This window comes from Clarias gariepinus, chromosome 24 (assembly GCF_024256425.1).
Source record: "Clarias gariepinus isolate MV-2021 ecotype Netherlands chromosome 24, CGAR_prim_01v2, whole genome shotgun sequence".
In the NCBI taxonomy this organism is placed as follows: Eukaryota; Metazoa; Chordata; class Actinopteri; order Siluriformes; family Clariidae; genus Clarias; species Clarias gariepinus.
In genome coordinates, this window is record NC_071123.1 from 10,649,367 (window position 1) to 10,677,013 (window position 27,647).

The window sequence follows — 27,647 nt, forward strand, 5'->3', positions numbered from 1 at the left end:
ACCATTATGAATGAAATGTGCTATACAAATAAACTTGCCGTGCCTTGCCTCTTTATGAATTTTGTATAGTTCTTGAAGGCTGTGTATTTCCTTTGGATAGTGTATTGTAAGTAAATGACATGTACAGTGTTGTTATTTTTGTCTGTACTTTTCACTGTTTTGACTTTTGAGTTACCAACAGCCAGAACCAGATTTCTTGTATGTGTTAACATACTTGGCAAAAAAACCTAATTCTGATTCTAATTTAGCTTATCATGCTTGGAGAGACCTGGGTGCAAACAGCATGCAATGGGACTGCTTGTCTGCAAACTGCACTGGAGCATTACATGGATAATGTACTGAAAGATATTACAGTTTACATATAGACATACAGTACAGGCTAAATTTATTAATATATTTCCCTCTCACTGCACAGTGGCTTAGTGGTTAGCACTGTGGCCTTGCACCTTCAGGATCCAGGTTCGATTCCTGCCTTGGGTCTGTATGTGTGTGGAGTTTGCATGTACTCCATTGTGATTGGTGGGTTTCCTTTGGGTTCTCTAGTTTCCTCCCACAGTCCAAAGCCTTGCAGATTAGGCTAACTGCGATTCCCAAATTACCCGTAGTGTGTATGTTAACTGGAGATCCTACGGCATCGTAAAAATGAGTGTAATGTAATGGTCACCATTGGCTTCCATGGTCCCTAGTTGGACTACAGAGGTTTCTAGATGGATGGATGGAGTGATAGTAGTGTGAGTCAGTGAGTGAGTGACACGTTTCTTGTTTTTTATTTTATTAATGTTACAATACAATTATTTATACATAATTTTATTTATAATGAAAGATATAGTTTTTTATCCCTCAGTTGTGGATACATTGAAATAAAACGTGTCATTCTCTGCTTTTCCACTAGAGGGCGAAATATGACAATAAACTTAATCTCATTAGCATTTTGGTGTTTTTAATATTGTGACGCCATATTAACGAATCTTTCTACAAAATAACTAATGTAAGATGTTAGAGACATTGCCAGTGAATTCTTGCGCACACTGTCACACACTTTAAAAATATAGGATGTTTTATTTACCTTCATACCTTTTTCGTCCCATTTAAATCTATTTCACTCTCACGCGCGCGCGTTCTTAGATTATTTTAAAGAATTGTTTTGTGCCTTAAACTATTAAATAAATGTGTTATAATACACATAATAATGGGTGCGTGCTAGTTTAAGAAAAGTGGGGAAAAAATCGTTTCACTCATTCGGAAAGTTCGACCTGAAAGAGCGAGTGAGTTGTGATGCCCAGCACTGAGCTCCCGACCCGTCCTTCCTAATGCCTCCACTACATGGCGCTGTTGAGCAGGAAAGGCGCCAAAACAGAGTTTCCATTCATTCAGATAACGCCGCTTCTTGAGGACTTTTCCTCTTCGCTGCGGAGGAAAACAAGTTTCATGTTGCAGCAGGAGATACCGCAGCACGTGTTTAAGCCAATCGCACGCCACTGGGACGTCATTATTTCCGTGCAAAACGCTATGATGTGTAAGGAATTATTCAAGTAAGCTTTCGATGCGAACCAGTGTGTGAGTGCATGTGTATAAGTGTGTGTGTGTGTGTGTGTGAGAGAGAGAGAGAGAGAGAGAGAGAGAGAGAGCTTGCCACCTGTGGCTGAATTTCACCCTGAGCAATCGCACAAGTTTCCCCGGAGTTGGACTGAGGATGTGGTGTGTGCTGCTGAGCGGCGTCGTGCTGTTTCCCGGCTTGTTTCTGGCCTTTAGGAAAACCCTGCCGCTCATATTCAGGCACTGGAGCGATGCCGATGTGGTGTTGGTCAGCGAGAGGTAAGAAAGTTTTTCATGAACATGTGATGCTTTACTTTCCGCTACAGACCTGCGTTACACTGTAGCGAGCTGATACGATGTTCGGTTTATAATAAGCAACAGTTAGGCCGCTTCTCCGCTGCCGTGTAGGACAGAGTGACACTTTTAATCAGATTAAACCTATTTTTTCCCCCTTCGTGTGTGTCGGTGGCAGATGTCCACTCTATCAGACCGATAATCTCTTATGAGCGTGTACATTTCTCTCCAGTTACACTTCAGGCTTTCATCTGCTCATCCAGTCCCTAAGCGTTCTCCACTCAAACTAATGATGTCCATCCAGGACCAAAGGTGATTTACCACCATTAAAGGGATTAGTTCACCATCTAAGTGGTTTAAACCACAGACAGAGGTCTTCCTCCAACACTTTAGGTAGTCGTGAACTGCTGAAGTTATTCATACACCACCTAAGGAGTTTCAACAAGAGCTAAAGCCTTTGGGTATTTGTGCACTGCTAAATGCGTTCCCCTACCAGCGGGCTCCACAAGCGTTTAGAGACCACCCTGAGGGTTTCCACCACCACTAAATGTGTCCAAATGTAACCTAAGGGTTTCCGTACACAATTTAAGGGTTTCTGCCACCGTGAAAGGTGTCCGTTAACTCCATAAGGGATTCCACAACCACATAAGGGTTTTTGCCACCACTAAAGGTGTCTGTATGCCACTTAAGGGTTTCCGCCAACTCTAAAGGTTTCCGTACACCACATAAGGGTTTTTGCCACCACTAAAGGTGTCTGTACACCACCTAGGGGGTTCCGCCAACTCTAAAGGTGTCCCTACGCCACATAAGGGTTTTTGCCACCACTAAAGGTGTCTGTACACCACCTAGGGGGTTCCGCCAACTCTAAAGGTGTCCCTACGCCACATAAGGGTTTTTGCCACCACTAAAGGTGTCTGTACACCACCTAGGGGGTTCCGCCAACTCTAAAGGTGTCCCTACGCCACATAAGGGTTTTTGCCACCACTAAAGGTGTCTGTATGCCACTTAAGGGTTTCCGCCAAACAGTAAAGGTTTCCGTACGCCACATAAGGGTTCCCGCACGCCACCTAGGGGTTTCCGCCAACTCTAAAAGGTGTCCATACGACACATAAGGGTTTTTGCCACCACTAAAGGTGTCTGTATGCCACTTAAGGGTTTCCGCACGCCACCTAAGGGTTTCCGCACGCCACCTAAGGGTTTCCGCACGCCACATAAGGGTTCCCGCCAACACTCAAGGTGTCCGTACTCCACATAAGGGTTTCCGCCACCACTAAAGGTGTTCGTACGCCACCTAAGGGTTTCCGTACGCCACCTAAGGGTGTATAATGTAGCGTATGGACACACCTAATATGTGTGTGTCCATACGCTACATTAGGAATTTATCTACGGCTAAAAGTGTTCCCCCATCTTTAAGGGTATTTCCTTGTCCTACAAAGAATGTTTGTTCAAGAAAAGCTTTTAATTGTGGTTGGCATAGTGGCATATCGGTTAGCACTGTGGCCTCGTACCTCCACGGTCAAAAGTTTGAGTTTCACCTTAGGTCTGTGTGCATGGAGTTTGCATGTTCTCTCCATGCTTGGTGGGTTTCCTCTGGGTTTCTTGGTGTTCTTCCACAATCCAAAGACATGCAGATTAGGCTCATTGGCATTTTTACATTCCCTATTGTGAGTGATCGTGTGAGTGCTTGTGTCCCCCAGAATAGGATCCAAGCCTCCTGTGACCATGTACAGAATTAGCAGTAAAGAGAATGAGTGAGAGATCTCTTAATTGTGGCACTACAGAAGTCCTCCGACTAAAGAGTTTCAAACTCGCTTAAAATTTTCATACACCACAACTTAACGGATACCCACTATCCAATTGCCATAAAAAAGTTGTTAATTCACCCAAAAAAAAAGAGAGTGGTTTAAAAGCCCAAAAACCACAATGCTTGAACCACTTTGTTTACACAATCAAGACTGTAAATGAAAACAAATTTAAAAAATCGCCATTTATCTGTTGTGTTATGGCTAGGTACAGTCACATGGTTGTAGCGTGTGTGTGTGTGAAGCTTCTATCAGACCCAGTAGTGTTGTTGGGCCCTTTACACACTACACTTACTAGCCAGTTATTTTTGATTGTATAACAACAATGCATGTACTATAGGGGGTAGGGACCTAAAAAACTTAACCAGTGTCTACGGACACAAGGTAGATATAAGGTGATTATAAGATGTAGGGGCTCTAAATAAAACAGAACTTTTTTTCTTCTTCATTCAGTGGTTTTAGGTTTAATGCACTGATAAGCTGGATTGATTTATGTTAACTGTGTGTGCAGCAAATGGCATCATGCTGTTAAAGTTACTCAAATGAATATTTTGTTCCCTAAGCTGCAAACCCTTCTATTCTGAAGACTTTCCTTGTAATCTTACAGCTTTAACTCTAACATTACATAAAGCACGGGCACTTGAGTTTTCTCATAACAGGAAATCCTACCATATCAGTGACTACACCCTATTAAAATCTATTTATATTGAGGGTTCACCATGCGTGTCCCTGTTTACACTGCTACTATAGAAATGCTATCATATTAGAGCAAGTACATTAATATAAATTTTGCAGCTGGTGCTATTGCCTGAACCATGCTGTTCTATATAATGACCAATGACCTTCTGACCAATTCGAACTGAACTTTTCAGCAGCTCTGTGGTATAAAACCAAATAATACGTAAGTACATATTTATTATATATAATAAAATGTCATCAATATGTGTGCAATGAGATCACAGTGTAATTGAGAGTATGATTCATGAGCAATGCACTGATAACAGAGAAATTGAGTTTGGAGGTCAGATAACAGGAACAGTTTTGTCTTGGACGTATCTTAGGAAGTTGCTAGAGAGGTTGGGTATCGATGGGTTGGTTCCAATACGTATAGAAGATTTTCCGTTGTCTATTTTTTTTGTAGTTGGGCTTATGGTAGTTGAGTGGCTAAGAGTTCTATGGTAATGCTGACATGTGTATTTTTTGTTCTGGTATAGATAGTTGTATAATCAAAGAAGTAATCAAACAATATAACAGAAAAATGTGCCAACCAAAAAATTCTAAAGATTCAGTTTCAAATAACTTCATTAATCCCAGAGGGAAATTGCTTCTAGTAATTAAATTTCCATCATATTTGTTCCAGCATGTTGAATTTCAGGAATGTTATTTCTTGCTTGACTTTGTATCGTTAGCAGGAGTAAACTCCGTGGCCATTGTTAAACCCATCACCTCTACCCTTGTAAAATCATAGTGTCTGCTCTAACGGTGTTTCCTAGTCAGCATTTCCAATCCAGTCCCCCAAACACTAGCCATTTTCCATTGCAGCATCATGCTTTGCCTTGGAAAGTGATCTCGGCTTGCTGGTTCACGCTGCATTTCTAATGCGCCACTTATATTGCCTTTCCACATGCTTTTTAAGCTGATGCTGAGACTAACCACAGAATAAACTAAAGTAAAAACATAAAAACATTTAAAACCTTTATTTGCAGTAATGGTGTACTGTACAACAGTCTCTATTAGTTCTAATACAACGAGTTGAATGATGTTGCAGTACGTTAGAATTATCGAGTGTTAAAGTGGGAAGCTACTTAATTATCTACTTAATTGTCTGGTTATTGTTGGTTATGATTTGCGGGTTTCCACTGAAGGGCTGGGCTGAACAATAGTGTATGCCAGTGCTTTTCAAATTTGGTCCAAGATGGTCAGTGTCTAACACAGGTTGATAAATATTCTGTTTAAACACAGATGATTCGACTTATCTGTTAGTTGTCAGGTTTATTGAGTGTGTTTAGGTGTTGGTCAGTTACAAATTGCTGGACGCTGGCTCTCCAGGACTGGCATTGAAAGCCCTGGTGTATAACAATAATGGGTTACAGTTAGTAATTGTACACTGTGCATGCATGTAATTTAACTTTAGCGGCTGTAGAGATCAACTAAAGAGATGACTAAACTGGAGAACTCAGTATAAAGTATAGAAAGTTATCAGGAGACATTTTTACGAATATTGAAGCCAATATTTGTGCACCAATAAGTGTTTATTTTTTTGTTAATCTAAAAAACAATTGTTGGTACAGCTTGACCTCCTAAGTTCAGCCAGTCTTGTGTCCTCTGGATATCCGTCAGCCGCTCTCTCTAAATCAATGGTAAGATCACTTATTTCCTAACACGCCAGTGATATTGATATGCAAGCAATCGCACAGTGATTATGTAGTCAGAAAGAGATAAAGGGTAGAAAACACGGTAAGTTTAACACATTGCCAGGGAAGGACAAATCAGTCGCCCTGATGCTTAAGACGAGCAAATAAGTGTAAAAAAAATTTTTTTGGCGTTAGTGCCAGTGGAGACAAGTAAGCTGATGATATTGTGGCCTCCAGAATAATTTTTTTGTCTTGTGCAACAAACAGAATAAAAAGCTCCATAAAGAATACTAGCTTAAGATGCTCTTTCTAGCGTACCAGAATAATCTTAAAGGTTATCATAGAAGAGCTGACGTTACATACGAGGGCAGTGCTGAAAGTAATGCAAAAGTGACCATAACGTTTTAATTAACTCATATACTGTAGTTGTTTAAATTGCATGTTGGTAGAGTAACTCTTCCTCTATACAAAGCTACCACTGAACGTAGTCACCATCACAAAGTGGATTCAACAATGACAAAGGCATCGCTTGTGAATCCGACTTTTTTGAGTTGTACCTTTTGAATACACTATGTCAGGCATCACAAAAGGGCGGGCCGCGACCTGTGTCAAGTTATCTGGACTCTGAAGCTCTCCTGATAAATGTAATAAGTAATATATAGTACCAGTAATCTAGCTCTTTTTTCTCGAGGTGGCTGTGATCGTTTACTGTGTATGGAAAGGATATGGCTTACTCCAAAAAAGGAAAGTAGAGTGTGAAAACCGAACTTTCAAAGATAAATGGTCAGATCAATACAGTACATGTTTAGAATCAGTTTGTCTCGTATGTTCCGAAACCGTGGCGTGTAAAATACCTGAACTGAGAGCGCCCGGTATGACCGAGCAACCACCAGTCCTTTTCACATTCATTTACTGCCCAGCAGCATGCAAATAAAGATTCACTAAGGGTTTGTTTAAATTGTTGTTTGTATTCCAGAGTGAAAATTTACAGCATGGAAAATTATTTACTGAAAATTGACCAACATTATTGAAATGCTATGGAAATTTTAAATTGCTTATTTTTTATAGACTTGCAATGTTTGCAATATCTGAATCCTTGCATGGAACTCGCAACATGCAAATCGGATCTTGGCTTGAAGAAAATATTATTGATGGGACCTTCTTAAATTTTAATTAAGTGCCCCTGATATAGGGGAAGAGTTTACTCAAACGACATCTGCAATTTGAATGACCAGTCATTTATTATTACCAGTCAGTTATACAGCCAGTCAATTAATATAGAAAAAAGTTATGCTGACTTTAATATTTATATACTACTAATAAATACTATAATATTTATTCTGATAATTTTTTTATTTTATTATTTTTGTAAATATTTTTATACGTTGTACATATAATTCAGAATGTGCGTGCCAAAGAAGCTATTTCTAACGTTTATGCAACATGGAAGTGACTAGTCCTGCTTCCCTAAAAGTTTCAAGTTGCTAACCTTATCTGTTTTGGAGAAATGATTTTATATGTGCCCTTAAAATGACCATTTTCAGCGTTGTACTGTCTCATTTCAAACAATAAAAAATTTAAATGAAACTTATTTATATTTCTTTAAGTATTGATACTCAAATTGTTGTAAGCTTCTAGAAGCACATGACCTGTTGCTTAAGGTAAAAAGAGATGGTTTTGGAAAAGCTTAAAGCTTGGTCTATACCCAGTCAAATTCATGTTGCAATATTTTAACAACTTTGCATTTTAGAATAGTACACTTTTTGAGATTTGTCTTTTCATGTGAAATCTTAATTAAGACAGAATTCTCTTCTATAAGCATATATGACTGATTAGTATATTGTAATAATATTACAAGTTATCAGGTATCAGATAATCCCTTTACCATGATTCAGTAGGATTGACAAATACACTCCAAGCACTGATAAATGACACCGTCAGTCTGCCTTACAGCTCCTGTGTGAGATACACTAACCGGCCAACAAAAAAAAAGTCTCTAACCGGCCAACAAAAAAAAAATCTCCAAGATTACATTGACCACCTTTAGCTTTGATTACGGCACACAGTGTGGTGGCGAATTATTGTTTAAAATAATTTCTCATGCTCCCAGAACCACTCTTGATCTAAACATGTACTGTAGTATATTGAGGTAGTCTAGACTTCCTTTTATCACCATATAACATTGCTGAGCCTAGACCTGACCAACTGAAGCAACTAAAGATCATAACACTGCCAAAAGACGCTTGTACAGTGGGCTTCTCTTCTTACCCTGTTGCCCCCATCGCTCTGAATTAGAGTACATCTGAGCTCATCAGACCACATGACCTTTTTCCATTGCTCCAAAGTCCAAACTTTATGCTCTCTAACAATTGAAGCCCTTTTTTGATTAGTCTCACTAACAGGTGTGTATTTTTTTCCCCTCCACACAGCTGTTTAATCTCATTCCTGTGAGTTCTCATTACACTGAGTGCATATGGAAATGCTCTTACTTTCACTATTTAACAAAGCCCAGGTTTTTACTGTTTTTACCATGCAACTTCACAAAGCATTTAAATGATCTCAATTCATAATTTTTTTTCCTGTACAGTTGATGGTTAAGCACTAACCTTATAGGTTTTGATAATGTGTTGTTGGGTTCTTAACCCAGTTCCAGTTGCATCAAATCTCCTTGATGCAGCCCAATAATTTGACCTTTGTGATTTATTTTTTTTTATCCAGCCTGTGTCTGTATGCGTGTGGGTGCCTGTATGTGTGTATGCGTGTGCCACACACACGCGTATATACACACACGCGCGTATATACACACACACACGCGCGTATATACACACACACGCGCGTATATACACACACACACGCGCGTATATACACACACACACGCGCGTATATACACACACACACGCGCGTATATACACACACACACGCGCGTATATACACACACACACGCGCGTATATACACACACACACGCGCGTATATACACACACACACGCGCGTATATACACACACACACACGCGCGTATATACACACACACACACGCGCGTATATACACACACACGCGCGTATATACACACACACACGCGCGTATATACACACAAGCATATATACACACATGCGCATATATATACACAAGCATATACACACACGCACACATATATACACACGCATATATATAATATATATACACGCGCGCATATACACACACACATATAAACACGCATACACACACACTGCCATATATATATATATATATATATATATAAATATATATATATAAATATATATCCGTGCGTGTGTGTGTATATCCGTGCGTGTGTGTGTATATCCGTGTGTGTGTGTGTATATGCGTGTGTATTTGTGTATGTGTGTGTGTATATAACATTTTTACAGTAATCCAAGTACAATAAACCATTTAAACTTCACATATTAGTGTGGATTACTTCAATGTTGAGGAGAAGCCTGACACTTTTGTTTACTCTGACTAGATCCAGGAATGTGTCCCCTACCTCAGGTCAAAAGATCAACCTTTTCCTTCTTAGCATGAGGGCCACAGCGCATTTAATAAGAACTGCATGCTGGTCTATTGTTGGTGTAATCCACTCAACGCAGCATTCCACTAAATAATTCATTTCTGTTAAATTACACGCTGAGTCATTTTGACTTCAAAGTCTGCCAGATGCTCTCTTTTAATTGTCACCAGACAGTACAAAGCTAAAATTAGCAATGAGAAGTTAAAAAAAAAAAATTAACATAAGGTTTTCATATGACTAAGATTTCAAAATGGTTGTAAACCTTAAAGGAGCACAAATACACTGCCAGGCCAAAAAGTCACCACTGCGAAAAACAATGAAGGATATTTAAAGTTACTGGAACAGGGTTAAGAGCCGTCCAACACATTATTAAATCCTGTAAGAACTGTGTGGAATCTTCAACTTTGTAAAATAAATGTTAAAAGAAAAAAAATGGTGACTGGAGATCACTTAAACATTTAGTAATGATGCATGATAAAAAAAAAAACACAGTAGACATTACAGCTCTGTTTAATAGTGAATGTAAGAGCATTTCCACATGCCCAATGTGATGAGTGTGTGTGACCATAAGAAAACCAATTGATGGTGAGACTCGGCAGGAAAAAAGGTTTTAGTGTGTTATGCAGCATGAAGATTGAACTTTGGAGCAATAGAAAAAGGTCATGTGTTCTGATGAGTCCAGATTGACCCAATTCCAGAGCACATCAGGGTAAGAAGGGAAGCATATTAAGCGATGCACACATCTTAAGTAGTGGCCAATGTACAAGAAACATGAGTTGCTTCAGTTGGTCAGGTGTAGACTCAACATTATGTGGCAATAAAATCAAGAATAGGTACCGTATGTATATATACAGTGTATAATATAGGGTATGTACAGTGGTACCTCGGCATACAAATTTAATCCACCTAAAAATAAAAAATTAGACCAATTTCAAACACTAGAAGTATATTTTTGCATATTAAGACATGTACAAAAGAAATGAAAATTATGTAAAATATTGAATAAACCTCGCTTAATCTTAATTTATGATCCCTCTTGCCACTGGTTGTTTTAAAACGAAACTCAAAGTGGCTCTCTTTTTCTGTTGCTAGTGACATTGCTAACAATCTTGGGACTCATGGTGCTGTGTTTTCACTAAATCTTGCCAAAAAAAAAAAAGTAAACTCGCTTCGCTTGGCTTTCCACTGCTGCAAACAAGTTTCGATCGGCTACCGGATGTACACACAACCGGCTCGGTCACTTGTATGGCGAAAATGCTTCGTATGCCAAGCCAAAGTTTTTGCAAAGATTTTTGTTCTTAAGGTCAAAGTTTGCACTGCGGAGCATTTGTATGCCGAGGTACCACTGCATAATATTAATTTCCTCCAGTCTAACAATGAAAATAATTTAGCGTGATACAAAAATGTCACAGTATGTGTTATGTGGTCCTCTTAAACCAGCACCTTTTTATTTTAAACGTTTAAGGTAACATAACTTGCATGCTTTACACTTTACGAATGTGTATAAAATATGGTAATATTAACACTCCAGCCGAGCAGCTTTTTTTCAAAACTGAGAGCAAAAAAAACAAACATTTTTTTTCTTTTTCTTTTAACATGCACTCACTCAAACTCTCCTTCCCCTTTATCTTTTTATCTCTCTCATGCATGTATGTGCTCTTAACATAAGGCGGGAGATAAAACGTCATGCATTCGTTCAGCCACACTCTCTTGCAATAAGCCCTGTGTTGCATTCAAGCCGCATTAGCATTCAAGGCTAATGAGATCACCATGGATCTCCATAACATTAAGACCAAATCATTTTTATCAGATGTCATATTTTAAGATATATTATTTGCATTTTGCTGTCAGTGAACTTTTAATTGTATCACATTGTATCAAGGAAAAAAAACGATATCTATTGTCTCATCCTACTGCATCGTCATACCCATTAGTTCTACTGTATATAAACTTTAGGAATAAGTAAAATGGTGTGAGTAATTCTGGCCATTAGTGCGGCTCAGAGAAACAATTTGTTTCCATTTTAAAGAGGAGCATTACAGAAGTTATAATAAGGCGGCAGTCTCTCTGGACATTCAAAACAAGGTGTCTCTCTCTGCCCAACTGAGTGCGTAGTGTTTCAAGAGCTTACTCCAAATACTGCCCACTAGATTAGATTTGTTTATAACTGTTGTCTCTCCCTGGATGTGTCTTTGTAAGGATTTAAGGCTCTGTGTATACCCGCATTAAACTTAACTAGAGCTGCACCATACAAGATGCAGACAAATGATACAAGACAGACTTTATATGATATAAGGTTGACATCAGTTGGTCTCAATGTTGATTAAAGAAATGACTTTTTACTGTATTATAAAGTAGATCAGGATTAATTTCATAAAAATAGATGTACGTACACCTTGTTTATCGTTAATCGTTTTTAGCATAAGTACATTTCATGACAGTTATATGTAATTTTTTTTTACAAAAAATATAAATGATATAAAGTTATATGAAACAGCAGAAGATTAAATGTTTGGGCAGTGTCAGAATTAAATGATCTGTTATTAAACATCCACCTGAAATGCATGAGCGCATCACACATACAGATTTAATTGTACTGATGAGGAAAAGCAATTATGATTTTATTTAATGTATTTATTATTCCACTGAATTTGATTACTGGTTACACCACTGAGACCTCAACACACCATGTTTTTAAATCGCTTGTCAAGTGCAGCCACCACGTTAGGGTTACCTAACCCTAGTGATTGACAGCTCCTTAGTCAGTTTTACTTATAAAATATTTGCATATGATCTGTATGCTGCCATGAAATGCATCCTGCATCATGTTGTACCTTTTAAAGTGAAAATCTTCTGCATTTTTACACATTTGGAGAGATTAGATGGTCAGACATATGATGTATTATGATTTAGGGATGTGAAACCACCCGATGATACGGGGATATTACGAGACCTACAGTTGGTGCTGATTTAATTAAATCATCACACCTAAGAATGGCGATTCATAACTAAATTTTTTTTTTCCACATTTAAGACAAAATATTTAAAACAATTGTTTTGGTGTCTTACGCTACGGGGTAGGTGCAAAGGGTCTGAAACCTTTTAAAGAATATATTGGTGTTTTTATTGGTGTATAAGTTTTTAGATTTGTAAAGCAATAGAACTGGAAAAAAACAGGGAATGGGTGTTACTGAACCTCTGGTGTGGGCATTACACTCGTGTCTTAATCTTGATATGAGAATGAAAGAAAAGACAAAAATGTTACAAAAAACAAAACAAAACATAACAAAGACCACCTTTTCCTCTGGCCTGACTCGCCCCTCCTTATCCAGCCCTCTGAATGAGGCAGGCACACACAAAGAGGAGATTGTGGAAATCTGGGCCTTGTGACAGTCTTCAGCCTGCAAGTCTTCACGAACTAGGGGTTATTGGGGGGCAGAGCTCTTTATTTGTGCATGGGAGTGTGTGTGTGTGTGTGTGCGCGCGTGTGTTTTTCAGGAAGGGGCCGCTTATCCTGCAGCCTACTCCAGTGTAAGCTGGCAGCCTCGGGTCACATGACCGGTGTTGTCATGACGAGTTCATGTCACCCCATACGGAAAAAAGGAGCCATTTAGCTGTTAGCCAAGAGCAGACGAGTTTCACATTCATTATTAACTTGGTGCAGGACAAACATTTAAAATAGTTTTTTATATATTCTTTATTCATTTCAAAAATTGTTTCTATTTTGCCGTTTTAATCCTTGCTAATGACAGGCTTCTTGTTCCTGCTGTGCATTTTAGCCATATTAACACACTCATGATAAAATGAGTGTGTGTGTGTCAAATAGAGGTGCTGCCTCTCTCTTCCAAAGCCCCACACAGACACACACACACACACACACACACGCACACACACACACACAGACACTTTGAGAACAAAAGGAACCAGTTTACATAATTAATATAGACAATCAGTTTTTATTAGTGTGTGTGTGTGTGTGTGTTTCTCTTTTTAAAGCATGAATTAGGGAAATCTCTTTGCACTTCTGTCTACTTTCTCATATGACTTTATATATGCACAAGTAGGAGTACTTGATTTAATCTCATTAGACCTGCAGGGAGAAATTCCATGTTGTGTGTTAGATGAGTGCTTCAAAATGAATCGCATAAAAATGGAAATCCAAATATTGACCAGTATGACTGGGAAATTTATTACAGATATAATACATATAGTCAGGAATTTAAGTAGGGTTTGTCAATAATGTAAGTTTTTTTCTTTTTTACTTTTTTTTTTTTTTTTAATAACACCCCTGGTATCATTTGTGCCATTATTTGCTGTTATCTTAGGTATATATTTTTTTTATATAATATATATATAATTGAATATGTTCATTTAATCATACATTTAATAGTTAAATATTGCAGTTAAAGTCGCAATATGTGGCTAAATAATCCCAGTAAGTTTTTATTTTTTCATGCAGCCCAGACATTGCTTATTATTTCTCTCAGTCAAAGAATGTTACCATGTTTTAGTATGAAATCATGCTTGGCAAATATATAGGTGCAAATCTTTAATATCCATCATTTCTATTAGTAATTGACCAGCTGTGTACAGTACATGTGTTGATGTTGGTCCTGATGTGGATCAATTTTGACCACTATCTTTATTTATTAAAATGATTACAAACATAATTGACTACAACTAATAAAGGTAGTTTTTGTTAATAGCCAGAATGTGCTTGAAGTACAACCAGGCTTTTGGATAAGAGTGTATGCCAAGTGCCTGAAAGGTAAATGTAAGTGGTGGGATTAAGGAACCAGTATATCAGCACTGAAAACGTTCCATAGTACTAGATAGTTGAATAGTGCGTTCCATGTGGAAGTAATCCCCATTTTTACTGTGCGAATGTCTAACCTGGATAACCGGAATCTATGGTTATGTGCATAGCACTAATAGCAGTGATGTTTTAGCATAGGATTGACAAAAAGGTAAAAAATGAAATCTAGTGATATTTCACTGCACATTCAAGTTTTTTTTTTTCTATTTCTTAAGAATTAAACATTTAAAAGGACAAAATGTTTATTTTCCGACTCTGGAGTAAAAACATGTACAACTGATTTATTTTTGAACAGTTCTCCAACACTAACTCTAACACTTTAAAGTATGGGGGTTAGTTAGGGAGCATCTAAAAATTGCATAACCTGGACAACCATGTAAAGTTCTGCCAAGATTCAAGTCATCTAATTCACCAAGTATTCTTACATACAGTGTGTGCTTACAGCCGAAAGGACCCGAAAACAGTTTCTTTGTCAGAGGAAGTTTATAATTAAGGAACTGAGTTGTGATAATTATATTTATACCAATTATGGTCAAGATATGAGTCTTTAAGCTGTGTAAATGCCATTATCATTGCCAACTGTCTGCACAGTCATCTGTCGACAGCAGTAAGGCAGGATTTTTTGTTTGTTAGGTTTTGTTTTTTGTTTTTATATATACAGTGTATATATGATCATATAACAAAAAAATGACTTGTTCAAGATGGATTCTAGCATAACTGTTATACTGTTAGATTCTGAAAGAATGGAAAAAAGTATGCCGGGGGAGCAATTTTCAACTTTCTATCCTGTTCAGAAATGTAGTCAGAAGTCTAGTTCCTCTGGCTCAGAGGAAAAATATTGAAAAGTATGGAAATTGATAACGGTATCAGTATTCAAAACAAAAATATATATATATATTGACAGCACAGGTTACAGCATGTAGGGTTTTTGTTTGTTTGCTTGTTTTTGTTTTTATTGCTTTTTGAAAGGCCACGGGTCACAGGGCTTTATCTAAAGCTGACTGGATTAAACCACACTAGTAATTGCTGTATCAGCAGTTTAGCGAGTCCACTGATCCTGCATACAAAAATTTGCTCGTCAGCTTGTAACACTTACAGATAGCAGCCTGATAGCTGTTGTTGCTTTGGCTATTTCAGCTAGGTTATATTGAATTATTGAATGATATTGAATTTTTCCCAAGGCTGGAGCAGTTAATGCTGTACTGCTTGGCTGTGCTGTCGGAATATACAGCTAGGTGGGTTAAATGGAAATTCTATAAAGTCACAATGTGTGTATTATATTGAGTGACGATGCTGTAACTGGTGTGTTCTGGTTTAGACCCACCACAACCCTGAGCAGTACAAAGCACTTGGTTAAGATGAATATATAAATGAGACCAAAGGGATATAATAAGGAAAATAATTCAGATTAATATTACACAAGGATAACCCAGTAAATACAAAATGCTTTTACAAAATGTTTTTAAATGATTATTTCATTTATTAAAGAATAACTCAAGTCCAAACATACTTGACCATCGGTAAATCATGAATGAACTTTTAAAAAAAAATTTCAAGCTATGTTAAATTTCACTTGCCACACCCACGTCTGATTACTGCCAGATTTTTTCAATCAAGAAATCACTTAAATAGAACCTGTCTGACAAAGTATAGCACGCTAAAAGCTAACAGTGGTGACCTTTACCAGGACTGGCCGGCCTTCCACAATTATTCCAAGAGCACGATGACGACTCATCCAGGAACTCAAAAAAAAATCCCAGAACAACATCTAAGGATCTGCAGGCCTCATTTGCCTCAGTTAAAGTCAGTGCTCATAATTAAAGAACTGGGCAAAAAATTGCATCCATGAAAGAGTTTCAAAAAAACCCATCTTGATTATCTTCAAGACCTTTGGGCAGATATTCTGATGAGACAAAAGTTGAACTTTTTTCGAAGGTGTGCATCCCGTTACATCTGATGTAAAACTAACACAGCGTTTAAAAGCATAAAAAGAACATCATACCTACAGTCAAACATGGTGGTAGCGTGATCATCAGGGCTTGCTCTGCCGCTTCAGGACCTGGATGACTTGCCATAATTAATGGAGCCATGAACCATGGTGGCACAACCAGTTATTAGGTTTAGGGGCAATTACTTTTTCGGGTTTGAGGAGCTTTTGTCTCTTGATGAATGAAATTATTCAAGTACTCTACTTTGTATTTATGCAGGTTACTTTTGCATATTATTAACATTTGTTTATTGATCTGAATCATTCAAGTGTGACAAGTACTGTATGTAAAAAAAATCAGGAAGGGGCAAATAGTTTTTTTTTTTTTCCAATACTGTGTATTCCTATTAGTTTAGAATTCACACTGTGCTGTCTGTCTGTCTGTCTGTCTGTTGCAGGCTGGTCTCCTCTGTTCACGCCATCATGGCCACCACGGCTGGAATCATCGTGGTGTCCTCATGCAGAGAGAACGTGATAACAAACAGGTGAGTCATCTAACACCACACTGTGCCTCGGTCTCACCGACCAATCGGCTCCGCCCGTCAGAGTGTCCATTAATCCACCCACTTGTGTAGACGAGTCAAGCTCGTGTTCACAATTAAGAGACTGATTCTCTTTGTGTGTGTGTTTGTGTGTCTGTGTGTGTAGATGAACCTGTTTACATAATTAATATACACAAGCTTTTGTTAATGTGTGCAGCATTCATGACCAAGGGCATTATTATCTGTTGTGTAAACCTCTTATTAAGCCCTTACACTGTGTGTATGTGTGTGTATGTGTGTATGTATGTGTGTGTGTGTGTGTGTGTGTGTCAAAGACACAAAGAGGGGGAAAAAAAACAAGTACAGTTACTTTGCTTACACTGTGTATACTATCGCTTTCCAGACACCCTTAAACCCTCTGAACTGAAATGATTATAAATAAATTATGATAAATAAATTTTAATGTTCATATGGCTTGAAAACAGAACACTTAGCTATTTCTAAACCTCTTTATTTTTAGGATGCAAATCGAAATATGAAGAGAATCCTCTGCACAGAATATAAATTCGGTCATAATTTGTATCCTATACTTATTCTTATACTAGTAATTTCAGTACGGGTCCAAAAGTCATGCTTTAAATAAAACTGACTTGCTTTACTTGCTTAAAACTTTTTTCATTGTTGTTTATTGACAACACAACCAACTTTTAATGCTCAACTATTAATAATAAGCTTACGGCTATAATATGCTGAACATGTACAGCATTTATTATTTTTATTGTGCTTTCCAAATTTTGGTTGGTCTACAAGATTTCTCTAAAATATATATTAATAAACGTTCATCTAAAGCACCCTGACTCTTACCTTTTTAAAACAGGTGTTAAACACAAAATGACACTTAAACTGGAAGTTGTGGCAAAAACCTGGTATATTTGTTCATGGATTGGTAAATATGTTTACATTAGACCCATTACAGCACAGGTATTTTTTTTTATATATTTTTGTATTTTTATATATAATAATATATATTGGCTTTGTGGTTAGCACAGTTGCCTTGCACCTCTAGGTCCCTGGTTTAATTCCCGCGTCAGGTCTGTGTGCATGGAGTTCGCATGTTCTCCTCGTGCTTAGTAGGTTTCCTCCGGGTGCTCCGGTTACCTCCCATGGTCCAAAGACATGCAGGTGAATTGGCGTTCCCAGATGTGTGTAGGCGTGTGAGTGTTGACGGCAGGAAATTAATACAATGGCCAAACTTGACCTCTACAGTCTCTCGTTGGACTACAGAGGTTCCTAGATAGATGAATGGATGAGATGGGAAACACCAGGAGCCATCATATATGATATTATCACGATACCTAGGTACCGATTCAAGTTGTATCACGATTCGTTAAGTATCAAGTTTTGGTTACAATTCTAAACAAAAGATTTGCTCCTACCATATTGAAATTGAAGTAGGATGCAGTGCTGCCTTCCAGTGTGTGAATAGTTTAGAGATTGCCACCTGTAGGATTACAGAGGAACTGCAATGTTTTTACCACCTCAAATGCAAACATTTCTAAATTTAAAAAATAATTTAAAAAAAATCGATTTCGTAGTTAGTGTGGTGATACTTAAATTGCCACACAAAAGAATTACAATAAATCAATTTTCTTTTCTAAATATCTTTAATATTTATGGTAAAACACAGCAATAAGGCTAATTCATGTATATCGCAGCATGTAGAGTAATTCAGAAAATGCAGCATGTGAATGTAAGATTATAGCTAACAATAGATAAGGTAAGAATCACTATTACTAATGAAAAAAATACTTTTATTATTTATAATTTGTCTTTCAGGCATTGGCTGGCCACTTCGTTTGTCCTCAGTTATGGAGTGCCCTATATGGCATATGACCTCTTCGCCATGTACCTGAGCCACTACTACCGCTTCCAGGTCCAAGGCCACAAGGATTACAGAGGACACTCACTGAAGACAATCAGCTCATTTGTGAGGAAAGAGTTCCTCCTGGTCCTTCATCACATCGCACTCCTCACCATTCTCCTGCCTATTACACTGGTGAGAGATGAGAGAGATAGAAACGCTGTGGGGTTGAGGGATGAGTAGACAGTAGAGGACACCTAGAGAGGGTTTGGCAAACCTTGAAAGATGAGATACAGAAGAGAGCGATGAAGTCCAAACAAGTGGAACGTTTTAGAGTAGTGGCGAGGGAATGTAATGCAGCTCTTTTGTCACAGAGCAACCTGGTGGAGGAGGGTGTTATCACGGTGATGGCAGTCACACTGCTAGTACTGATGGATGGGGAAACACACACACACATAAACAGGAGTGTAATGTTGCTGTGTGGAGGAAACCTGGCCTTTTGTTTCGCTGTGCTGTGATGTCAGTAGTGATATGAGATCAAGTGACCCTGCCTTCTATTATTCACACACAGCTGCTGCATATACCATCATGTACAGATACACACAGATATTAAGCACAAATATACAAACACAAAACGTTTATATTTCAAGAAAAATATTTTAAAGGCTGAAGGTACGTACTGTAAAACTGAGCTTTAGGTAATGGTCATACCAGAATGAGGAAAATGTGATCTCGGGAACCAACAATGGTGGCATGGGTGTAGGTGCCAGATGGGCAGGTCTGAGAATTTCAGAATACAAACAGGTGAAAAAAAACAAAAACAAACAAAAAACCTACCCTACAGTGTTTGACTGATGGTATTTGTTTAGTAACGTAGTAACCAGTTTAAGGATCTATCCAATGAGGGAAACTTCAAAGCACTTTTGTAAGTCACTCTGGATAACAGCGTCTGCCAAATGCCTAAGTTTAAATGTAGCCTGTTCTTGGTTTACATGAGTGAAATGAATGTGGTGTTCCTCTGCAGCAGCCCCATCCTCATCACATTTTACATTCTCTGTTGCTTTTCTGTGTATCACAGTTGTAAAGAGCGGTTAATTAAATTTCCACAGCTCTTTTGTCAGCAGTGTTCTCCTTCATCCTTTCTCTCATCAACATGGCGGAACTGCAGCTGACATGATGAGTGATAATGAGTATTGAGAAAACATTGCCTGGCCTGTTTCTGTGTAAACACTGTACAGTGTTGTACGTGAAGTCAGCCCCTCCCGAAAATCTTCAGACCAGCTCATCTTGCACCAAAAACCAGGCCAAGTCACCGAAAGCACTCAGTGTCCCCATTCTGATGTGAACATTAAGTATGGAACATGACCTTTTATGTGCATTATTTACAGTAATGCATTGTGCTGCTGCACCTTGATTGTTTAATCTAATGACTATAAGAATAAGCAGACGTTTTCTTTTTTTTTCTTTTTTTTTTTTATTGTACGTGCTGGTGAGAAGTGATCTTCCATCTTCCATCATAATAACAAAAACTAACACTTGCAGTCAGCCCATATACTTTAGTATATATTAGTACCTGGGCTTATCGTTTTTATATACCCATCAGCACCTGGTGTCCTCACTCATTCTCTCATACACGCGCACACACACATGCACACACTGCTGGGATTCTGGTGTATAGTGTTACATTGAGAGAGGCTGCTGTCTGTTTCGGTAACTGTTTCACCTCCTCATTTATTCATTATGTCTTTTGTGTACACGCAGATAATCAAGTATATGAGTTCTGAATCTCTTGTGCGGTGATGCACCAGGAAAAGCCTAGAGAAAGAGACAGAGAAATATTTGTGTTTTATTATTCATAGTTTGATTGTTCAAGGTGAAACATGTATCGTTCTCTGATGAGTCCACCTTCACTGTCTTTCTCACATCCGAGAGACTTACGGTGTGGAGAAACCCCAAAGAAGCGTACCACCCAGACTGTTTTATGCCCAGAGTGAAGCATAGGGGTGGATCAGAAATGGTTTGAGCTGCAATATCATGGCATTCCCTAAGCCCATTACTTGTGCTAGATAGGCGCATCACTTCCGTTTGGACTACCAAACCATTCTGGAGGACCATGTGCACCTCCAGGTTCAAACATTGTATCCTGAAGGCGGTGCCGTGTATCAGTATAATAATGTATCAATACACATAGCAAGACTGGTGACAGAGTGGTTTGATGAACATGAAAGTGAAGTTAAACATCTCCCATGACCTGCACAGTCACCAGATCTAAATATTATTGAGACATTTTGGGGTGTTTTGGAGGAGCGAGTCACGTTTTCCTTCACCAGCATCACGTAGTAACCTGGCCACTATTCTGCAAAAAGAATGGCTCAAAATCCCTCTGGCTGCTGTGCAGGACTTGTATCTGTCATTCCCAAGACAAATTGATGCTGTATTGGCTGCAAAAGGAGGCCCTACACCATACTAATAGATTATTGTGGTCTAAAACCAGCCGTTTCAGTTTCATTGTCCAACCCCTGTACAAGGCAACATGATGGCCAGAATTGATGATGATTTTATGTTGACGTATCCAGGCTATACTACTTTACTGCTGTTACAGTTGTTTAGGACTACGAGAATGAGACAACATTCCTGCCTGGACATTTTCTTTATGTGTATGATGCGGACTGTGTTTTTTCCTTTGTTTCAGTTCTTCAGGAACGACCACGGTGATTTCTTCATCGGTTGCCTTTTCCTGACAGAAATCAGCACACCTTTTGTTTCACTGGGCAAAATCCTGATTCAGGTAACATATGCGCACGCGCACACATACACACAGACGCACACCCCTACTAAATGCAAGGCTTTGATGTCCACTTTACAGATATGCCGATCTCTGGAAACTGTCAATCGTTAACTCTGTTCTCACTGAGGTCGCTCCAGTGTGCATTCGCTCTCTGAACGTTTTCTGCTCAGCAGCTTTCCAAAGTGCTGTTTCTGCAGGTCGGCCTGGAAAAAAGGTGCTGTCCGTCAGGCCTTTTTCCTGAAACCTGGGTAAAAAAAAAAAAAACTAGTGTGTAAACAAAAGCAGAAATAAGGCAAAGAGTTAAGCACTTTCTCATCTCTGTGTTTCACGGCCTGCTGCTGTTATTTATTTATTTTTTTCCCTCTAATTCATTTATTTCCATAATTTTTTTAATTGGATGTCAGTCTTTAATTTCTTTTCCTTTCTTATCTCTGTTTAATGACTTTTCATGCAGTTGGTTTTGTGATGAGGTAATCTGCTAAATAGTTCAAGCATACCTAGTTCTCCACAATTTGGAGTTGTCTCTCTGATTGGAATTTTCTTTTAAGCCATTTCTTAACTTGTGTGTTACTGTTTTTCATGTTAGAAAATACAATAATTTTGCCTTCCTGCTTAAATGAACGATACTACAGGCAAAAAAACTAAAGTAAATATTAGCATGTGTGCAATTACAATAACGTGATCTGCTGTGACTCTCCTGAGAGTTTGCCACTTTCGGTAATAATTTAACATTAAAATGATTTAAATTGGATAGTAATTAAACATTTTTTAGTTTCTGAACTGGCCACTCACTGAAGACAATTTCATTGTGGTTACCACTCTTTTAATAATAAATGTGGAGCCCTGGTTGTTTCCAGTCTCTTCAAGAACCATGGAACAATTTTCAAACACAAGTTGACCACAAGTCATTACACTGAATTGTTTGGGTTGTGTATAGTTATACTGTCTAGATTTGACAATGCAGTGAATTTATTTTAAATTTCACTTAGAAGTCATGACTTAAATTAGGTCAGGGGTAGCTCAGTAATTTAGGCATTGGACTACAGTTTGGAAGGTCTCAGGTTCAAATCCCACGACCACCAAGTTGTCTCTGTAGGGCAAAGCCATTAATCCTCAAGAATCTATTAAATATATTAGGTAAGCGGTATATGCAGTCTGTTTAAAATGTGATGGCCAGGGTATTTTAAAATGATTCCTCGTGTTTCTGGAGCTGAATTGTCCTAAAAAAAATGCCAGTTGTACAGGGGGCACTATGCATGATGGGTGCATCGCTTCATCTGTTTCCCATCTTACCCTGACACACTTTTCTCTCTGGAATAGGATCAATCTGGACTCATCAGACCACATGACCTTTTTCCTTTGCTCCAAAGTCCAAGCTGTATATGGACTTCGAAGTAATCTGAGTTTAAAGCCTGATGTTGATTGTGATAATTTTTTTGTAAGTGTTTGCAAATATGTCCCATTTTCCTTGCAGTCCCCTATCTGAATATTTCTCCTCTTTTTGTCCACCACTGTCTACCCCTGTAGGTCGGTCTGCAAAACTGCTGGCTGCACAAAGTGAACGGTTGCATGGTGCTGTTAAGCTTCTTCCTTTGCCGCATTGTTCTCTTCCCCTACATGTACTGGGTCTACGGCGATCACTACAGCCTCCCGCTCTATGCCGTGCCTCTGCACATCCCGCTCTACGCTAACTTGGGCAACATGTGTATCCTCGCGCCGCAAGTCTACTGGTTCATCCTGCTCTGCCGAAAGGGCTACCGTCTTTACATGCGCCAGCGCAGCACCAACAACCAGAACTCAACCTCATCACCTCATTCCAAGGCAGAATAGAGGACGGAGATCTGGTAATGGCACAGCAAGAACCATGCTTTCAGATACTCCAGAAGAGATTAGCATCAGCTATAACTGCTTCTGCTGTTTAGTTATTCTATAAAAGGTCTACTTACAATTTCTTTACACACATCTACACACATACACACACACACACACACACATACATATATATATATATATAGCTGTTACAATCCTAAAATGCTGTAATGTATTGAAGGACACTCCTGGGGTGAACTGGTCCTTTCTGCTGTGAGAGCATGTGTGTGTGATCATACTGGTGCTCTGCCTCATGGTATTACATTATGATTTATGGCTGGGAGGGGGAGTGAAAAGATCTGAGTGCTGTGTCGTGTCTTAATTCTGCTGAAAGACTGTTCAGAATTCGGATTAATCATTTTTTTCCCGCTTTTCTTAGATGTTCTTCCAACTCTAACTGAAATATTGAATGTTGTTTAAACTATGAATAACCTCTATCGTTTTGTAGCAGTTTCATAAACCGTTAAACCATTAATCATTTTTAGCAGCCATCTTCATGTCCCATTGCTTGGCCTTAACTGCTTCAACATTGCATTTTTATTTTATTTCTTTTATTTATTTGTTTTTTTTCTCTTTATGGCTGTTCACATTTAGCTGTGATTGACTTTAAGACTATCTTGAATGAATGCTTTTAGTCTTCCTTAAAAAGCCTCATTAGACGTTACATTGATGCATGTGGAAAATGAATGCAGGAGTTCCTCCAGGCCAGAAGGAGGTAGTAGAGTTTCATGTCTCCTGTTCACAGTGAGTGTTATAAAGCATTATGGATTATTATATGATTGTAGAGTTGCTATGGTGTTCAGATTGCTGATTGCTTAACCTCCATGCATACATCATCTCGGGGTGCTTCAGTTTAAGCGAAACATTTTTCTTAAAATGGGACCATTTATTTATTTTCGACAAATAAAACTAAACTACTTTTCATAAAGTGACTGAAACAGGTACTGCCCTACACTTTTAGTTTAGGACAGTGTTTGTGTAGAAGCTGTTACAGAACAGAGAGAATAATTTCAATATGATTGTAGGTTACTGGTTTCCCACTAATATATACACACACAGACACATTGTATATCATTTGGATACACTATTTTATTACTGTAACTTCTATATTTCTTATGTACCTTTTAAAGGTTTACATACAAAAGGTACACATCATATATATTGCAATACAATTATTTAAGTGTGAGGTTGGGTTTGTTTTACAGGTTTGTGTTAATCCTGCTTTCTGCCTGTTGGAAGAGAAATATCTCTACATGTCACTGCATGTAGAGTTTTTAGGCTTCCTGCTTCTATTTTTCTATTTTTATTTTATTTTTATTTTTTACTTGGTTCTTGGACACTATATAAACATTAACACATACAATGCACATTTTCCACTTAATTACATTTAATTGTAACAGGTTGAAGACTTGATTGACAAATTGTTTCTGAATGAATGAATATGAAGCCATGGAGGCAGCCATCATGGACAACCAAAAACACTACTGATTAGCCTCATTACACTTGTAGTTCTAGTGCAGCGAGTCTTGTTTAAATGGCTAAAATTCACGGTAAATGCAAAAGGCCATTGATTAATTCTCCAGAGGATTGCAAATAGTTTTGAAAGATCATTTTGGAGACTTGGACAGAAATAATACATAAAAATTATAAATAATACAATTAGTCAGCTGACATTTTGTATTATTACTATTGCTAATATATCCCATTAGTTCTTTACTTGATCTTTTATTTATATTATAAGTCTTTATCAATAACTTATATCCTGTGATTGAGTGCATTGTGGGAAATAATGATTTAAAGCCTCAAATGCGAGCATTGAAATACATTACTCTTGCAGAAATCAAGGGTCATAATGCATACACACATACAAAGCCAGAATATTATTAGATGGACGGCCTAACATCATTATAGTAAGTCTTAAGCTTAGTCTCATATGAGGCTTTGTTTCTGCTCAGGTTTTGGTAAAGATAAAATCAACTGAACTATGAAGATATGAAGCCTGTACCAGTGAAATGGGGGAAAAGGTATAGAATGACACAACTGAGTCTTGACATTTTTATTTGTGCTTAATTTGTGGTGGTTTGTTTTCCAACATGGCTTTTGTTGTAATCTTTGCAGTTGGAGACCAAAGATTGCCAGGCACTTTACTGAACAATATCTAATAAATACAACTTGCCAGACTCGAATTCTTTTAGTATATTAAGTGTTTTGTATACGCTGATCTTTTTGCACAGTGTTAAAAATAAGAACTGGTAAAAGTTTTGTTTTGTTTTTTGGCGGGTGGGCTATGTTAATGTTAAATCATCTAGGTCATTTTATGTCACTGCTGTAGGGGGGGTGCATTTAAGTCAAACCCTCACTTAAAAAAGAAAAAAAAATTCACATGAATGAAGGCGTAAAACCGATTGACGTTTACAGAAGATTTTAATCAGAAAACAGAGTGTGAGAATTTTTAAAAGGTGCAAATGATGTAAAGAAGGAAGTATGTCTGTTGATAATTCCAGCTTAGTGGGATCATGATGCCAACTTTTGGAGGAGACGCATCTGTCTGTGGGAACTGTACACACAATTATTCACTAACACCACTTGCATGTTACAGAAGCTTGGCTAAAAAGTTATTTTACATTTATGGCATTGGGCGATGCTCTTATCCAGAGGGACTTGCATTTTATATCATTATACCAGTGCTCATTTTGTTAAGGGTAAAGGGCCTTCCTCAAGGGCCCAACAGCAGCAGCTTGGTGGTGCTGGGGTTTGAACCTGGGACCTTCTGATCAGTAGTCCAAATGCTTAACCACTTATCTACCCCTGCGCCTAGAATTTTCTGGGATAAGTGCATTTATTTAGCACGGGATTATATAGAGAAAAGGTAGTTTTTACTCTCAGCTCTCTTCTGTTTCATCTGCATTAGCAAAAACCCCTGGTTTGACTTGAACGCCCCTCCTATGGTTATAGAACTTACTTTCTCTGTTACTTATGAGAATCAGTATTGAGGTTGAGGCAGGTCTATATTGTTCTGCACCAAGATCCTGTGCCTTTTAAACATCTCATGAGGTTTATACCCCACTCAGAACAGGTTTTAAACACTTAATGACATTTCACACCCAAGACAAATATATTACCTGCTGTTTCGCTGGAGGCAAAACCTGAACTAAAAATGGTTTTGCCAGAATTTGTTTTACATTTTAATTAAGTCAGTGTCACCCTTATGTTTAGTATCTATTCTTTTTTTACTTCACTATATGTAAAAGTGCTTAATCAGCTCTGTAGCCAGTGGATTTATGGCTGAACCCATTAGCAATACCTGAATGCATCCTGCTGTACTTGAACTCGACAGCTTCTCATCTGCGAAATCCTTTGATATTTATTGCAATTTCTTTAAATGCTAGAAACATATTTCTCTCATCATCGTTGTCCCAGTTCTGGAAAGACCTCTCAGAGATGATAATTATGTGAAAGTAATGTGGATTTATATTCTTTTTATTTTCCTTTTAATCTTATAATTATATTTATGTTTAAGATTTGATATATATAATGAGCCTTTGATTTGTTTGTAGTGTAACCTTTTAAAAAATGTCACTTAAAAGTAAATTGTCTACTGCATACAACTAACCTTCAGCTGAGAGACTAATTTATTTTTTGATTGTTGTGAATCAGCATTGACAAGTTGGAATCTGCTGTAATTTTTTTTTTTTTTGGAAATAATTAACACACACACACAAACCAAATGTTTCCTAAATTAGAAGCACCCAAATTAGGAACACATGTACTTAAATGTTATGCAAAGCCACAAATTCATTTAAATTATAATATTCAACCATATTAAGCTGGTGTAGCTTTAGCTTTTATTTTTTAATTAAACAAATAAGAAAATGGAAGATTGGATATAAAAAAAATGGCAAGGGAGTTAAAAAAAATATGAAGCTATAAATGCAGGGTTAAAGATGCAGGTTAATTAATTCACCCTAAGTGAAGTGCTTTATTCTGGTCAGGGTTGTGGTAGATCCAGAACAATTCATCCACTCTTTTTATGTTCTGTAATTCTGCGTAAGGTGTCAGGGGGGCCTGGAACTTTGGGTAAAAGGCAGGGGACACCCTAAATAGGCTGCCCACCTATCACAGGACACGTGCCCAAACACTCACATGCCCAATCATAGACTATGGAAAGGCCAATCAGCACATATTTGGACTGTTAGAGGAAAGCTGAGTAACCACACACTACACGCACACAGCCCAAACACCAACCCTGGAGGTTAGAGGCAACACTGCTAACCAATTATCCTGTAACAGTGCCACCCTGAATGCTAGAAACAATCCAAACAATGCTGAGCA

The 27,647-nt window shown here is 38.0% G+C and overlaps 1 protein-coding gene across 4 annotated transcripts; it reads left to right on the forward strand.

Moving 5' to 3' along the window:
- Positions 1–1,355: 1,355 nt before the first annotated feature.
- Positions 1,356–26,928, forward strand: tlcd3a (TLC domain containing 3A). Of its 4 annotated transcripts, XR_008356263.1 has the most exons (7): positions 1,356–1,815; positions 16,714–16,800; positions 18,634–18,853; positions 21,351–21,446; positions 22,974–23,290; positions 25,271–25,339; positions 25,434–26,928. XR_008356263.1 is itself a non-coding variant. In XM_053485360.1 (6 exons), exons 1-5 carry the CDS (start codon positions 1,694–1,696, stop codon positions 23,274–23,276), a joined length of 828 nt encoding a protein of 275 aa, XP_053341335.1. In that variant the 5' UTR covers positions 1,356–1,693; the 3' UTR covers positions 23,277–23,290; positions 25,271–26,928. The 4 variants fall into 4 exon arrangements, 3 of the variants coding, with proteins under 3 accessions (XP_053341335.1, XP_053341334.1, XP_053341336.1); XM_053485360.1 differs by having other exon boundaries at positions 25,271–26,928; XM_053485359.1 differs by lacking the exons at positions 25,271–25,339; positions 25,434–26,928 and having other exon boundaries at positions 1,358–1,815; positions 22,974–24,630.
- Positions 26,929–27,647: the final 719 nt, after the last annotated feature.